This window comes from Apiospora marii (assembly GCF_038362585.1).
Source record: "Apiospora marii strain CBS 49790 chromosome Unknown utg000004l_segment0_segment0, whole genome shotgun sequence".
NCBI classification, from domain to species: Eukaryota; Fungi; Ascomycota; class Sordariomycetes; order Amphisphaeriales; family Apiosporaceae; genus Apiospora; species Apiospora marii.
The window spans coordinates 2,937,266-2,951,619 of NW_027117375.1; the positions used below are offsets into that span (position 1 = coordinate 2,937,266).

Here is a 14,354-nt window from a genome sequence, read left to right on the forward strand (position 1 = left end):
TCAATTCTCTCGGCGGTGACCAGATGGTTGGTGAAGGTACCTAGTATCAGACCAAGGTTTATGAAGATACTGTGCGTTCACAAACCAACAAAGAACCTAGGTTGGTATGCTTCAACGTCTCGGCCACAAGTCTACAGCTTCACGATTCTCATCTGCATCAGGCGACTCTTAATCTTCAGAGCTGATGTTCTGTGTGGATTTGTGAGATATCAACTACACCCTACTTACAAGACAGCTTTCTAGAATATGAATCATGAAACCTACAGGAAGACTGATCAAACGAGCCAATATGACCATTGGACAGCTGTTTTCGGTAAAAGTTTGTTGTTCATGATCAACTATAGACTAACCAACTAACCAACTAACATACCGGAGTCGAATTTGTGCAAACATATTTATTACGATAGGCCGCGGGATTATTTGAACAACGGCTAGGCATTACATTTTGGCCAAGAGTCGCAAGCTGCCTACATGTGAGAGGTCACACAGGTACTAAGTTTATCCTTATAGAGTTGCTGCATCTTGGAAAGACGGAAACTGTAGAAATAATGCGTATACTATAATGTGTACCTACTTATAGTAGATTGAATACATTATTGAATATACCTTATGTAAGTATACAGGTATTGGCCGTGGTCCAAACTTGAAGTAGGCGGGCAAGGCAGACGAGCAAGGATCTTGCGATCATCCCCAATCAGCAATACATCTAAAGTGATTGGACACATCCAGCACCCCACACCAAAAAGTCAGGCAGGTACCTAGGGCTTATGGATTGATGTCGGAAAGGCATGCTGCATATTTCATTCTTCCCAGAACTTCTCCCATCCTCTGCGGCCAGTTGTGCGATACGCGAGATTTCCTCGTCCTTGAACAGCTCGCATCATCGCCCGCTGCGTGACTCAGTACTGCCTCTTTGTCTTCTTCGCCGATCGCCGAGTGTGCCACGCGCATTTCTTCCTTCAACATTCGACTGTCCACCAGGACTGACAAAAACTGCCAGCACCATGTCTGACAAACTCACCCGGTAGGTTTACCTCTGGACGTTCACTTTTTCTTCCCTCTCCCAGGCGGCGCACTCGAGATCGATCTTCACGGCCAGAGACACTGTGCTAACCCTTCGTGACAGTATCGCCATTGTCAACTCTGACAAGGTAAAAATCTCACCCCACCAAATCCTGAATTACCCCGCCACCGGGATGTGACGATGCTAATGCGACACGCACAAAATACAGTGCAAGCCCAAGGTATGAAAGGAACACATTCTCTAGGCTCAGAGAAAATGCTGACTGATCTGCTTAGAAATGCCGTCAGGAGTGCAAGAAATCTTGCCCGGTTGTCCGCAGTGGCAAGCTGTGTATCGAAGTCGCCCCGGATTCAAAGCTTGCCTTCATCTCTGAGAGTCTCTGTGGTACGTATGCATTCGAGCCGTTTCATTCCAAAACCCCCTTGAGAAAATAAATGCTGACCATCGTGTAGTAAGTTGTTATAGTTCGCCAGGTTCATTGCGAAACCTGTGTGCGCCGCGATTGCGATCGATGCCGAGTGCTAACATGTAGTAGATCGGATGTGGTATCTGCCCTAAGAAGTGCCCATTCAGCGCCATCACGATTATCAACCTGCCGACCAACCTCGAGTCTCAAGTTACCCATCGATACTCGGCCAACAGCTTCAAGCTCCACCGTCTGCCGATGCCCCGACCTGGAAACGTTTTGGGTCTGGTTGGGACTAACGGTATTGGAAAGAGTACGGCATTGAAGATTCTCAGCGGCAAGCTCAAGCCCAACCTGGGCCGCCACGAAAACCCCCCTGATTGGAACGACGTGATCAAGTACTTCCGCGGATCCGAGCTCCAGAACTACTTCACCAAGATCCTCGAGGATGACCTGAAGGCCGTCGTCAAGCCTCAGTATGTCGATCAGATCCCTAAGGCTATCCGTGGCCCGGAGAGGTCGGTCAAGGGCCTTCTGGAAGGCCGCGCCTCGCTGAGCAACCTGGACGAGGTTCTGGATACTCTCGAACTCCGCCATCTCATGGACCGTGAGGTTAACCAGCTTTCTGGTGGTGAGCTTCAGCGATTCGCCATCGGAACCGTCTGTGTCCAGAAGGCCGATGTGTACATGTTTGACGAGCCCTCCTCGTACCTGGATGTCAAGCAGCGTCTGGCTGCTGCTCGTATCATTCGCTCGTTGTCGCAGTCCGACAACTACATCATCGTTGTTGAACACGATTTGTCTGTTCTCGACTACCTCTCCGACTACGTCTGCGTACTCTACGGTAGACCCGCCATCTATGGTGTTGTAACGCTTCCGCACTCGGTCCGTGAAGGCATCAACATCTTCCTTGACGGCCATATCCCGACCGAAAACCTGCGATTCCGTGACGAATCTCTGACTTTCCGTCTTTCGGAGGGTGCCGATGACTTCATGGTTGACAAGGTCCGCGCTTTCAGCTACCCCAAGATGGAGAAGACCCTCGGAGGCTTCCACTTGAACATCGAAACCGGTGATTTCACCGATTCCGAAATCATCGTCATGATGGGAGAGAACGGAACGGGCAAGACTACTTTCTGTAAGCTTCTGGCCGGTGCCTTGAAGCCCGACGGCACCCAGAAGGTCCCAGAAATGAAGATCAGCATGAAGCCCCAGACTATTACCCCCAAGTTCGACGGAACTGTCCGCCAGTTGTTCTTCAAGAAGATCCGCCCTGCCTTCCTGTCGCCCCAATTCCAGACTGATGTCGTGAAGCCCCTCAAGCTTGAGGACTTCATTGACCAGGAAGTCAAGAACTTGTCCGGTGGTGAATTGCAGCGTGTTGCTATCGTGCTTGCCCTTGGTATTCCTGCTGACATCTACGTCATTGACGAGCCGTCTGCCTACCTGGACTCTGAGCAACGTATCATTGCTGCCCGTGTCATCAAGCGTTTCATCATGCACGCCAAGAAGACGGCATTCATCGTCGAACACGATTTCATCATGGCCACTTACCTAGCCGACAGAGTCATTGTATTCGATGGCCAGCCTGGTGTCGACGCCCGTGCCAACACCCCTGAATCGCTTCTGACCGGCTGCAACACCTTCCTGAAGAACCTCGATGTTACTTTCCGCCGCGACCCGACCAACTTCCGCCCCCGAATCAACAAGATGAACAGTCAGTTGGATCAGGAACAGAAGTTGAATGGAAACTACGTAAGCATATGCCCAAGCCATTTACATATCTCATGTCACTAACCAAAACCCAGTTCTTCTTGGAGGAGAACGAAGCAACGTCCTGAAGGGCGTCCCAAGACATAATGGCCACCGGGAAGACAGAGGCTTCGAGAACGATAACCAGCCAATGAACACGCCTCTTTTTTCAAGCAAGTGTCTAGCCGTCCAAAGCAACAGTAAGTGCCGCGCCGCGGGCGGGCCCTGTGGATTGGACGATGAGGCCAGTGGCGAAGACGCAGACGAGCCGGATGGACATCCAACTGCGATAGTCATCTCCTGTTTCTGCCTGGTCCTGTGATTACTCTATATGCATGCTTCTCGAAGCGGGGAGGCTTACTTGGAAGAACTCTAGCCTAGAAGGATGTCAATGGATGCAGATTGAGGAACAGCCAGCTTGACGGATAGTTTTGGCTCGATGTAGCCCTTTGAGTGGCAAGAGCGTCGAGGAAAGACGACGGGCACAAAGCGTAGAGGCATAGATAGTTTTTTTTCTACGACTACTTAGGGTTTGCCCTGGCAGCAACTCTTGCTTTATGGCACGAGAATACGAGCTGGATCTTTCCTACATTCCATATTCTGTCAAGGACCTGTAACCATCATGCAATGTGTCCCGCTTTATTGCGAACTATCAGGCTCGGCATGCGATGTAGAAAACCCGCGGCTTCATAGTGACGAGAACACTGACAATGAGATCTACGGGGGGCATAATTGGTGGTTCACGGGGTAAAATCGCGCGAATAGACATTTTACAGAATATGAGCCAATTCACAATGTGATTAAACTATCTAGAGATTTCGTACAGGTATAGGGGGGTGTACTTGTGGTAGTCTGTCTGAACTGAGTAAATGGGGAGGGGGAAAAGAGTATACATACTCCTTTTCTTGGTTCTGTGGTTTTTTCTCCCGAGCTTTTTCTTAATTCGAAGAGAGAAATCGAGAGGAGAGAAGAGAGACAGTTCTCATTGCCACAAGAGATGCCTGTAGAGCGAGAAAATGAATGAAAAAGACATGCCGGGCGTGCAGGGAGTGTCGACGGTGGCTGATTGGGCGAAGAAAAACGTGATACGGGTTAAGTGGTGAGCGACTGGCTTTGCGATTGGTGGCGCCCCCGAATACTCTTCCCCGTATCTCTCTCCTGTCTGTCCGGATGTGTGCCAAGGTCATCATGTCCCAACAGATATAGCATGAATTTCGGGGTGCAGACACGTACGTCAAAAGAGTCTCTCCCCGAACGACTGAGCTGACGAAGAAATTCTCTCGGTAGAATAGAAATGCCTCCCCCGCTTTTGGATCGTCTGATCGGTATTTGCGACGACGCGTTCTTTTAGCTCTCAAGAAAAAGGGATTGGGCCGAGGTAGCCGTCATAAGCAAGGACACCGAATAGGGTGCAAGGTGCGTCGGTGGTGGTAGCATTGCCTAGTCTTCCTCGATCTCTCCCTCTTCACTCCCGGAATGAATGTTCTCTTCGACCTTGGGCTTGGGCGCCGCAGGTGGCGGGACTGTGGCTGCTGCTGCTACTGGCGGTGGTGACCTAGTCTTAAGACGTGTTTCGCGTGGTGGGGAGCGCTCACGTGGAGTTCTTTCTCTTCTCAGCCTCTTCGAATCTCGAGATTCCCGACGTTCAAAGTCATCGTCATCTTCGCGGCGGCGGCGAGAAGACGTTGGACGGTCGTCACCATAAGGCAATTCGTCAACCGGTGCTCGCTCCACGCGGCGGCGGTAGGAGCGCTCGCGCTCCTCCTCGCGGTCTCGCCGTTCTCGGGCGTAGTCATCACGGCGAGGTCGGGGTGGGTAGTCGCGGTCCCGGCTCCGGACCCGCTCACGGTCCCGATCCCGATCACGCTCACGATCACGGTCTCTTTCACGCTCGCGTTCACGTTCACGCTCGCGTTCCCGGTCCCGATCCCGGTCACGGACGTCGCGTGTATCACGCTCTCGGTAGGTATCCGATACGCGGCGGTCAGACAGTAAGCTTTCGGCCATGCTCGACTTACGATAGTTCTTCTCACGCTCGGCAATTGCCTTGCGGCGGTCTGCTTCGTACGCATCTGGCTCAGGGCTGCGACTCGTGCGAGAGGGGCGCACACGATCACTACGGTGAGATCTGTCTCCTCGGTCTTTTTCTCGGTACGTACCACGATCTGGAGATCGCTCTCGTCGCTTCGGACGATCCCTATCTTCCTCCTCCCGATCCCGAACTCGGCGGAGCGCCTTTTCAAATGCGCCGCGGCGGGCTTCTTCCGATGTCACCGCCTTGAACTCGGGCGTTCTTACAAGACGAGGCCGGATCTTCTCCCAAGTATCCTCGGGCACGATGGGAGGGTCCATGTGCTTGATGAAAGACCTGAGATCATCAATGGCTCTACGTTGCTGGCGTTCAGACTGTCTATCGTCGTCCGAGCGTTTGCTTTTCTTTTCTTGAAGCTGTATATAGTCAGTCAAAAGGGCCTCGAGACAAGAGCTGGGATTGCCTTACCCGTTCAAAAATCAGATGGAGAATATCACGATCAATGTTAGCAGTCTTGCGATTGTTCTTGACAACGGGCAGAAACTCGTCGAACGTGGTTTTGGGGGTCAACTCAAAGCGGGAGTCCTGTGTTGATATTAGCAAAGGTAAAAAGATTAGCGACTCAAGAACACTTACATCCAAGACGTCGAGCACATCATTTCGTGTGGAACGAAGAGCTCGTTCCTCTTCTTCAACAACGTCCCAGAAAAGGTCGATGGGGGAAGACCCAGGCTGGCCGGTTGCCATGATATAACGTTCATCGTTAACAATGAGGGGGTGGATTTGGCTCCATTTCGTGCCGGCCTTGATCTGGCCAGCTTTGCGCATTTCCTGCAGAAGGCCGACAAAGGCCTCGCGGTGCTTGCGTTCGATGCGTAGCTTTTTGTTTTTCTGGTCCTGGCGGGCCTCATTGAAGTTGCGCTCCAGAGCTTTGATATGGTTCTGGAAAGCTGTTAGGATATCGAAGTCGGACAGAGTCTTGTACTTCTCCTCCATTTGAAAGGGAGTGGTTGACTTGAGGAGGCATTGAGCTTCCGACCAACGGGTGTAGGGTTCGAGGTTAAGCTTGGGAAGCAAGTCAATAAGGCCGTCCATTGCACTCTTCCGGAGGCTAGCTTGACGTTCAGTGTGAGCTTTCTTGAGTTCGAGAATGTAGTCCTCAAACAACTGGCGACGCTCTTCGTCGTTGTCAGTGGAGCGGAAGATGGTCTCGCCTTCAATGATGGGTCTCGCCGTCTTCCAGCGAGTGTAGTGCTTGATCTCGGGGTGACTACGAAGCATGGTGGCGAAGTCTGAGCGAAGCTTGCCCAAGCGTTCCTTTGCGCGCTCCTTGTCCTGGATGATCATGTCGTGGCAGTACTCCTCGAAGGCGACCTTCCTGTCTTTGGGATCCTTGATGGCACGGTACTGTGGGTCTTTGATGGTAGCTCGCATAGCCTGATCCCAGGTCCAGTCCGGTTGAACACCACAGCGTTTCAGCATCTTCATGAAAGCGGCCTCAGCCTCTTCAGGGGTATCATACTCGGGGTCATTGCTGGCAGGCACGAACGACTGAACGCGGGGGTCATTACCGAAGGTCAGCTGACGCGATTCGGGGTAAACATCGCGTTGGTCACGGTTGTGGTCATATCCCTGGTTCGAGTAGTAGCCGCGATCACCGCGGTCGCCACGATCGCCCCTGTCTCCCGAAGAGAATGAAGCAGCCGGAGCAGCCGGAGTGGAGGGACTGCTGTTCTCATGGCCCAAGGCCCTCTTATAGACATCGGGCATCTCCCAGGAGCTCTGCTTCGTTTCGGTGTTGTACCAGTATTTGCGCCCACCTTCGGCCGTGTACTCTTTCCATGGCTGGTTTGCTAGAGCGCGCTGTTATGTTCGGTTAGCGATGCAAGCACATGTGATTCTTCTTCTGGCTACATACCTCAGCGGGCGACAGCATCTCTTCGGGTTTTGTCCATTGTGTAACCTTGGTAAAAGGATTGTAGTAATAAGGACGTCCATCTGGAGTCTTGTGCTCCTGCCACGGGTTTGGCTGGCCAAAATGGCCATTCATGCCGTTCATGTTGGCTGCGACGTGCGTTCAAACAAAGAGGAGGGCAGTAGGAAAAGATCGAATGGACGCGACGAGTTCAATAAACGTAGCAGAACGACGTAAAAACGGCAGCGATCGGTATCGTGGTATTGATGAAAAGTCTACGATCCGGCGCGGGGGTGCGAAACGGTTAAAGAGGCCGTAGACAATCACTGTACGCGACTCATCGACACCATTTCCCTCCTTGAGTGCTGGTGTGAAGAGACAATGGCGAAGGTCGGAATCCAAAGCAGTAAGTAGTCGAAACAAATCCGGATGGGAGATGGCAGCGGCAGAAGGTCGTTCTGCGATGCGACGAAAAGCTAGGTTACTTCAAGGGCTAGTAGTAGCTTACCTGCTAACTACATATGTAGGTAGGTGATTGATTCTGCTTCCCTTGAATTGTTCAAGTGGCTGGAGGGTACCGACCTCGAACTTATTTATGGGTCCGCATTGGATGGGTCCCGCCCCCTGGTAACCTACTGCCTACATCCTAAGCTCTACCTAAATCTAAATCGCCAAAGCGGCCAAGCTATCAATGTGAAGTGCATCCTCAATAGGTAACGTAGCGGGTGATGCTTCCGAATTCCATTCGAGGTCACATTCATACTCCAGACCCATTGCCTCACCTACCTACATACTCCTAAATGTCTACCTAGATCCTGATCGCGAGGACGTCCTCTTCCGTTTTGTTTTATGCGCCAATGGAACCAACGGGCCTCTAACAGGCTTGTCTCTTCCGTGCACTACACTTCTTAAGACTGCCATCCCCGACCAAGGCTGGACCGCGCAATTCCCAGCGGCATCATGGCAACGACTGCGGATTTCATCCAAGGGGCGACTCTTTCGTACTTCATACCTCTGGCCACCGACTTCCAGCTCCAAGATGTCCTCACAACATCGGAGCTGTCTTTGCAAGAGAGCATCCAAGCCATCGAGCCTCGCGACGCTCTGTTCTTTGGTGGGTTAACCGCCCGCTGCCCTGGGTGCCTGTCTCTCACATGCTTATTCGTAGATCCCCAGATGAAACCGTCGACGTCTACCTTTTCTTGAGATCACCCTACGTAGAAGAGCCTACTCTGAGGGCCTCTCTGCAGCGTCTGGTTATATCCTTAGAGGCCCATATTGTTAACGGCAGCCACCCCGAACGCGATTCCCCGCCCGCCTCCGAGGTTATATTTAATGGCACACTGGAACAGGGAGAAGATCCCTTCATCATAGCCGACAAAGATGACGGCGATGACGAGTCTGGCGATACGCGTTGGATATATGCGATATGGCGACTGCCGCTGCTCCTTGGCCGCCCGAGGATGAGGTTACAAGGGCCGTCTGTTGTGTTTACCGCCGCGGCCAGTATAAAGCCTGCCAGCCTAGGTCTTCCGGCTGGTTTGCCGGATGGTTATTTGCCAAGTGGTATGGCTTCGGGCCTCAATTTGCTCGAATCTTTCGGCCACGACCCGGAACTGAACGGGATTCAACCGCGACTGTCGGCCTTGCGGGTGTCGCGCGTAGCGCCAGTCACCCAGCATACCAAAGACTTGTTGCGCCCTATCCCGGTATCGCCAAAACAGCTCGCCCTGCGTATATTCCCTGCTGTGCACTCTCGCATCCGGTTTGCTCGGCCAAATACCACCCCGCCCAGTCCTGATATCATTGCCATGCTCGAGATCGACTTTACGTCGTTCTTTGACTGCGAGATAGCACTTACATCCATTTCTATGACAGTGCCGGATGGCAGCGTAGAGGATCTCACTCGAGAGTCGGGCTTGTCTCTGCCCATGTCATGCGTTGCGCATGATCATATCACACTTTTATATCGCATCTCACCAGAGGAAGTGGAGACGTTGGCCAAGAACCCTATGCGCGACCTCAGCATCGAGATTGCTGCGACTGCCCTTGTGCAGCCGGGGATTTGCACCCCCAAGCTGCTCATGGCGTGGGCCACATCATTAGATTTTACTCTACCTTTAAACCCGGGCTTTGGATCGGCCACTCAGCCCATCCAGCGGGCCCACAGGCCTAGCCAGCTATCGATCACCAGCATGACGTCTCTGGTAGCGCCGGCCGTGGCCAGACCGGATGCCCTCCCTTCTCTAGAGGCGGCGTCGAACAAGACGGAGACGGCCCTGGACCTCGGTATCACGGTTACCTTCTCGGCCCCGCCGCGAACGCAGCGCATACGCCCCGGCGAAGAGTTTGTGTGGACCGTCTTCGTCGTCAACCGCTCGTCCCCGACCTCGACGTCCCCGCCCCGGAAACTGGCCCTGGTGGCAATCCCCCGGCGCCGGAGAAACGAGAGCAGGGTCAACCGGCCGCCGTCCATCTCGCACGTGCCGGCGCCGGCGGGCGCCGCGCACCAGCCCAAGCAGGTGCGCGACCGCAGCGTGGCGGACGCGGTCATGGACGAGAACGTGGTGCACGCCATGCAGCACAGCAGCGCCGTCGATAGCGCCGAGATGGTCTGCCTCAGCGCCGACGTGCGCGTCGGGCCCCTAGCCCCGGGGTCGTGCCACGTCGTCGAGCTCCGGTTCTTGGCGCTCAAGTCCGGGGTCGTGGGCGTCGACGCTGTAAGAGTGGTCGATTTGGGAAGTACCGAACACGTGGACATCCGGGACTTGCCCACCGTCCTCGTTGACGCGTGGGGGCCCGAGCCTGAAGCAGCAGCAGTGCCTACCGAGGATAAATCTGTAACAGTTGAGGCTTAGAGCTGCTTAATATCATGTTGGAAATCTAAAGGGGGGTGGTGTCTTGTACAACTAAGAAGCCAAGGCGAGGCGAAATCTAGAAAGTGCAGTCCGTTCACGAGAGGCAATCTCTGTAGACGATATCCGCATTCCTGTAATAATATACTACAATAAATTGCAGAACTATGCTCATAGGTTCCAATGCGCCATCCGTCCGATCCTGGAGGTGTACTATCGTGCGCGTCTTTCATGAAACGAGGGTTCCCTGTATCTAGGTGCAGCAATACTGTTTCCTAAGGTTGACTACGTTATTCAAACATCGATACATAGTGCAAAACACGGTGGTACAAAGTTGTTAACAGGGTCAAGAAAGTGCAGCATGGAAATCAGCTAAGTTTGTCTACTTGACTGCACATTCTACCATAACTATCTCAAACGAATGACAACTTAACATCACCAATCCTCGACTTCCTCTACTTTTCCATAGTGCTGAGCGTCCAAAAGAATAAAAAAACGAGCGTATTAACCCACGACGCGGGGTTTTCAACTTGACTAATGAAATCGATCGAAATTAGGTACGCTCAAGACCATTGGCCCCAAACTCTAGCCCATCTCAAAGAGACGGCCACCAAGACGACCGGCAGCACACTGACCAACTCGCCGAGCCCGGCATACTCGGGCGGGATCCGGACGCCGGGGCTGCCGCCCTCATGCGCCGAGGCGACGAACGCGCCGGCCGCGAGCAGGATGGCGAAGACGTTGTACACGAAGCTCCAGCCGAAGTTGAACCAGATTCGGCGCACTGCGGCCCGCGAGATGTCGAGCATGTCGATGAGCCCATCCAGCGACGAGCGCAGGAGTACGACGTCGGCTGCGGACGAGGCGACGTCGGCCGCGGCGGTGGACGCGCTGGGCGGCAGGTGGACGCCGGTGTTGGCTTGGGCGAGGGCGGGCGCGTCGTTGGTGCCGTCGCCGACGAATATGACATTGTTTGCGGGTGAACCACTACCGGATTTTTTGCTTCTGATGCCTCCGCTGATGGTGCTGCTGGTATCGGGTGAGGCTGAGGTCAAATCTTTGATGTACTTGGCTTTGTCGGCGGGAGAGCACCGAGCCTTGACCATCGATTCCGGGATACCAACGCTTTGGGCTATTCTGGCGACCGCCTGGAGTTCATCGCCGCTGAGAACAGACAGCGCGATGCCTCGTTTCTTCAGTTCCATGACGACAGATACCGCTTCGGCACGCACTGAGTCAGATAGCCCGAACACTGCAATAAGTTGGGAATCAATGGTGACGCAAAGCGTTGTGAGGCCTCGAGCCGACGTTTCGCGGACACTGTCGTTGGATTCGAGGCCAAGCCAGCGTGGATTTCCTGCTTGGATGCGGCTCTCTCCCATGAAGCCCTCCACGCCTTTACCTGTCAGTGACTTGATGTCGCGAATCGGGATGGGCTCCGAAACTTGGTTCTTGAGATGTGATGCCATAGCCACCGAGACCGGGTGCTTGATTCCATCAACCAGACCGAGAATGGCCGCTGCGGCCGAAGTAGGGCTGTTTTCTCCAAAGTACTGTTCCGCTGTTACAGAAAGTATACCCTCAGTAAGGGTGCCAGTCTTGTCAAAGACGATATGCGTCGCCTTGTGCACGGTTTCAATACCACTTGCCGACTTGAAGATGATACCCCGCCGAGCGGCCATCCCACTTGCAATCACGATGACCATTGGTACCGCTAAGCCTATCGCACAAGGGCAAGATACAATGAGGACCGTGATGGCGTATGTGATGGCTTGAATCGCCGACTCGGCCGGAGTGCGCTTCTGCTCACGGATGCCAACACCGATCCACACCACGAAGACGAGGACGGTTAGACCAACGACCAGAGGCACGAAGCGACTCGCCACGTAGTCTGCCATGCTCTGGAGCTGTGGCTTCGTGAGCTTGGCATCGTCAACCATGTCGGCAATGGTGCTAACGGTGTTCTCGTCGGGCAATCGGGTAAGCCGAACAACCAGGTTCCCAGGGCCGTTCACGGAACCCGCCGCGATCAACGACCCGGTGTGCTTCTCAACCGGTCTCGACTCGCCGGTAAGCATGGACTCATCGACCTCGGACGATCCGGACAGAACTATGCCATCCGTGGGTGCACGACAATCTGCCTTCAGCTTGAACACATCGCCGTACTGTAATAGCCGCGAGTCAACGTCCCTGTCGGGCACGCTGTCATCGACGGACACCAAGGTCGCCTTGGACTCCTGAAGGGCCCGAATCGATATCGATTTGAGCGCCTCGTTGCGGGCAAAGGCACTGACAAATCGACCAACCATGATCAGAGTGACAAGCAGCGTGCTCGTCTCGAAAAACTGGCCTGTAGCTAATGGACTTCCCGCAGCCAAATAGCCGAACGAAACGACCGAGAAAATGTAAGCTGCACTGGTACTGAGGACAATAAGGAGATCCATCTCGATCATTCTGGAGAAGAGTAGGCTCTTCAGGGCTGCTGGATAAAAGGGTCCGGCTACGGCGACTTGGACAATGGTGGCTAGTGCCAACGAGGCAGCGCCGTAGGTCACAGGTCGGTCGGACAGGGGTGCCCAAGCCAGCACGAGAACTGGTATAGTCAAGGCTGCCGAGAAAACGGTCATGTAGCCCATGTGTCGAACATGCTTACTCCCAGCGTCTAAGCCAGAGTCCTGACGGGTTGGGGCTAGCTCAAGATGTGCACCGAATGCTCTCTCCATAAGATCTCTAGCCCCAACGACCTTTGGGTCAAAGCTGATTCTGACAGTGCTATTATCTGTAGCCGCCATCGCTGTAACCCCCAAGGGCAGTGCTTGTTGTGCGAATTCTGGCACATCTCCAGTTGGGAGCACGTCGATGGAGGCCCCTTTGGTGCTGATCTCCTCGCATACAAACCCTGTCTTCTTCTCGAGTTGTCGGATCAAATCGGCTGCGGATATAGCTCTCGGGTCATAGTCGAATTCTGCTCGGGACATGATGAGACTTGTCTTGAGATTCTTCACCCCCTGGAAGGATCCCAAGGTGCGCACAAGTTTCGTTTCGCAACCTGTACAAGTCATCCCAGTGACAGAGACTACGGCATGCTCTACCCCTGCAAGGCCTCTCTCAACATCTGTGTTGATGTGCAAATCCTTAGCAGATTCTTGTAATGCAGGCTTCTTCGACGGGCCAGCTCGTTTTCCTGAGCAGCACGCATCGCCCGAACAGGACTTCGAAGGAGCTTCGGATGTGGCGCCACACGGCGTTCCTGGTGCTTTCGGAGCCGCTCGTTTCTTTGTACGGTTCTTGGCCTTGGGCGATGAGGCATCTTGGGGGCTTACGCAACAAGACTTCTGTCCCATGGCGATGAGTGCCCTACATATGCAGCCGATAGCAGCCAGTCTCTCCTCAAACTTGTTACGGGCCTGTCGTACATGATAGGCGCAAGGGGTTTCCGAGGACTCGCAGCCAGCGATGCCTGGTAGAGGGTTAGCTATACACCATAGAATAAGAATCATATAACCAACCTCCCGCCGCATGTTCGGTACTGCAGCCAGTCGAGTCGCTCGGTGTCTTCTCACATTCGCGCAGCGCGATGCGGTCGATGCAGTCATCTAACGATTTGGTTAGTCATCGGCACCCTTGGTCTTGGCTTTTATCGTCTATTTCGTCTTACCATTGCAACATGGCGACGGCTTTCCTTCGCAGCAGACCGGAGTGGCGCTAGATGCAGCATCCTTTGCGTCCTCGCCTTTGCAGCAAGGATCTGGGCATTGATCTAGATCCTCCGTCTTCGAACCACTGGTCCTTGAGCACTTGGTCGCCGTCTTTAGAGATCCACAGCAACCATCTCCACCATCGTTGATGGGAGCCACGGGTTCCGAAATACAACAACCTGTCTCTTTGGCGGCGGTCTTAGAGTCCGAGGCAGAACTGCATTTGCCAGCTTCGCCTGGGCAGCAACCCCCTCCCCGGGCCTTGGATGGTTTCTCCTCGGCTTTTGGCGTAGAGCAACTGCCGGTTTCCTCCATTAAGCAACAGTCAGTCGAGAGATCCGGGCTCTCCTCGGTGCATGTTGCTGGCGGCCCCTCCACTAGTGGCTGGGTATCGCTACAGCAAGCGGACTTGCAGGCCGCGCCTGCCATCTTAACTATGTTGAGGAGTTCCGAGTGCCTGAACCTATGTATGTCGCATCGATCAGCACCAAAAGGGATGTATGCTGGAGAAAGCCTAGAAAAAGAAGAGAGAGACGAAGTGCATGGTATGTGGCCAGAAGTATGTTATTTATCAGTGTAGGTTGGTTGTATGCCATAAAGAGGGGCAACTGAGGTTACATAACATATGCATGTCGTGTCACACCATCGATCGTGGGGCGCGCTTGCCTGCCA

At 53.7% G+C, this 14,354-nt stretch overlaps 4 protein-coding genes across 4 annotated transcripts; 2 read left to right on the forward strand and 2 right to left on the reverse strand.

Annotated features, from left to right (window-relative positions):
- Positions 1–1,004: 1,004 nt before the first annotated feature.
- Positions 1,005–3,271, forward strand: PG985_006864 (uncharacterized protein; the record flags this gene model as incomplete). Its single annotated transcript, XM_066826633.1, has 7 exons — positions 1,005–1,024; positions 1,127–1,151; positions 1,233–1,244; positions 1,300–1,408; positions 1,490–1,497; positions 1,560–3,185; positions 3,239–3,271. 7 exons carry the CDS (start codon positions 1,005–1,007, stop codon positions 3,269–3,271), a joined length of 1,833 nt encoding a protein of 610 aa, XP_066686240.1.
- A 1,351-nt stretch (positions 3,272–4,622) lies between these two features.
- Positions 4,623–7,273, reverse strand: PG985_006865 (pre-mrna-processing protein prp40 protein; the record flags this gene model as incomplete). Its single annotated transcript, XM_066826634.1, has 4 exons — positions 4,623–5,630; positions 5,683–5,799; positions 5,851–7,077; positions 7,133–7,273. The coding sequence occupies 4 exons, from the start codon at positions 7,271–7,273 to the stop codon at positions 4,623–4,625; spliced, it is 2,493 nt and encodes an 830-aa protein (XP_066686241.1).
- An 816-nt stretch (positions 7,274–8,089) lies between these two features.
- Positions 8,090–9,987, forward strand: PG985_006866 (uncharacterized protein; the record flags this gene model as incomplete). Its single annotated transcript, XM_066826635.1, has 2 exons — positions 8,090–8,243; positions 8,306–9,987. 2 exons carry the CDS (start codon positions 8,090–8,092, stop codon positions 9,985–9,987), a joined length of 1,836 nt encoding a protein of 611 aa, XP_066686242.1.
- Positions 9,988–10,547: 560 nt separating this feature from the next.
- Positions 10,548–13,997, reverse strand: PG985_006867 (copper-transporting ATPase 2; the record flags this gene model as incomplete). Its single annotated transcript, XM_066826636.1, has 3 exons — positions 10,548–13,444; positions 13,494–13,580; positions 13,643–13,997. 3 exons carry the CDS (start codon positions 13,995–13,997, stop codon positions 10,548–10,550), a joined length of 3,339 nt encoding a protein of 1,112 aa, XP_066686243.1.
- Between the last annotated feature and the right edge of the window lie 357 nt (positions 13,998–14,354).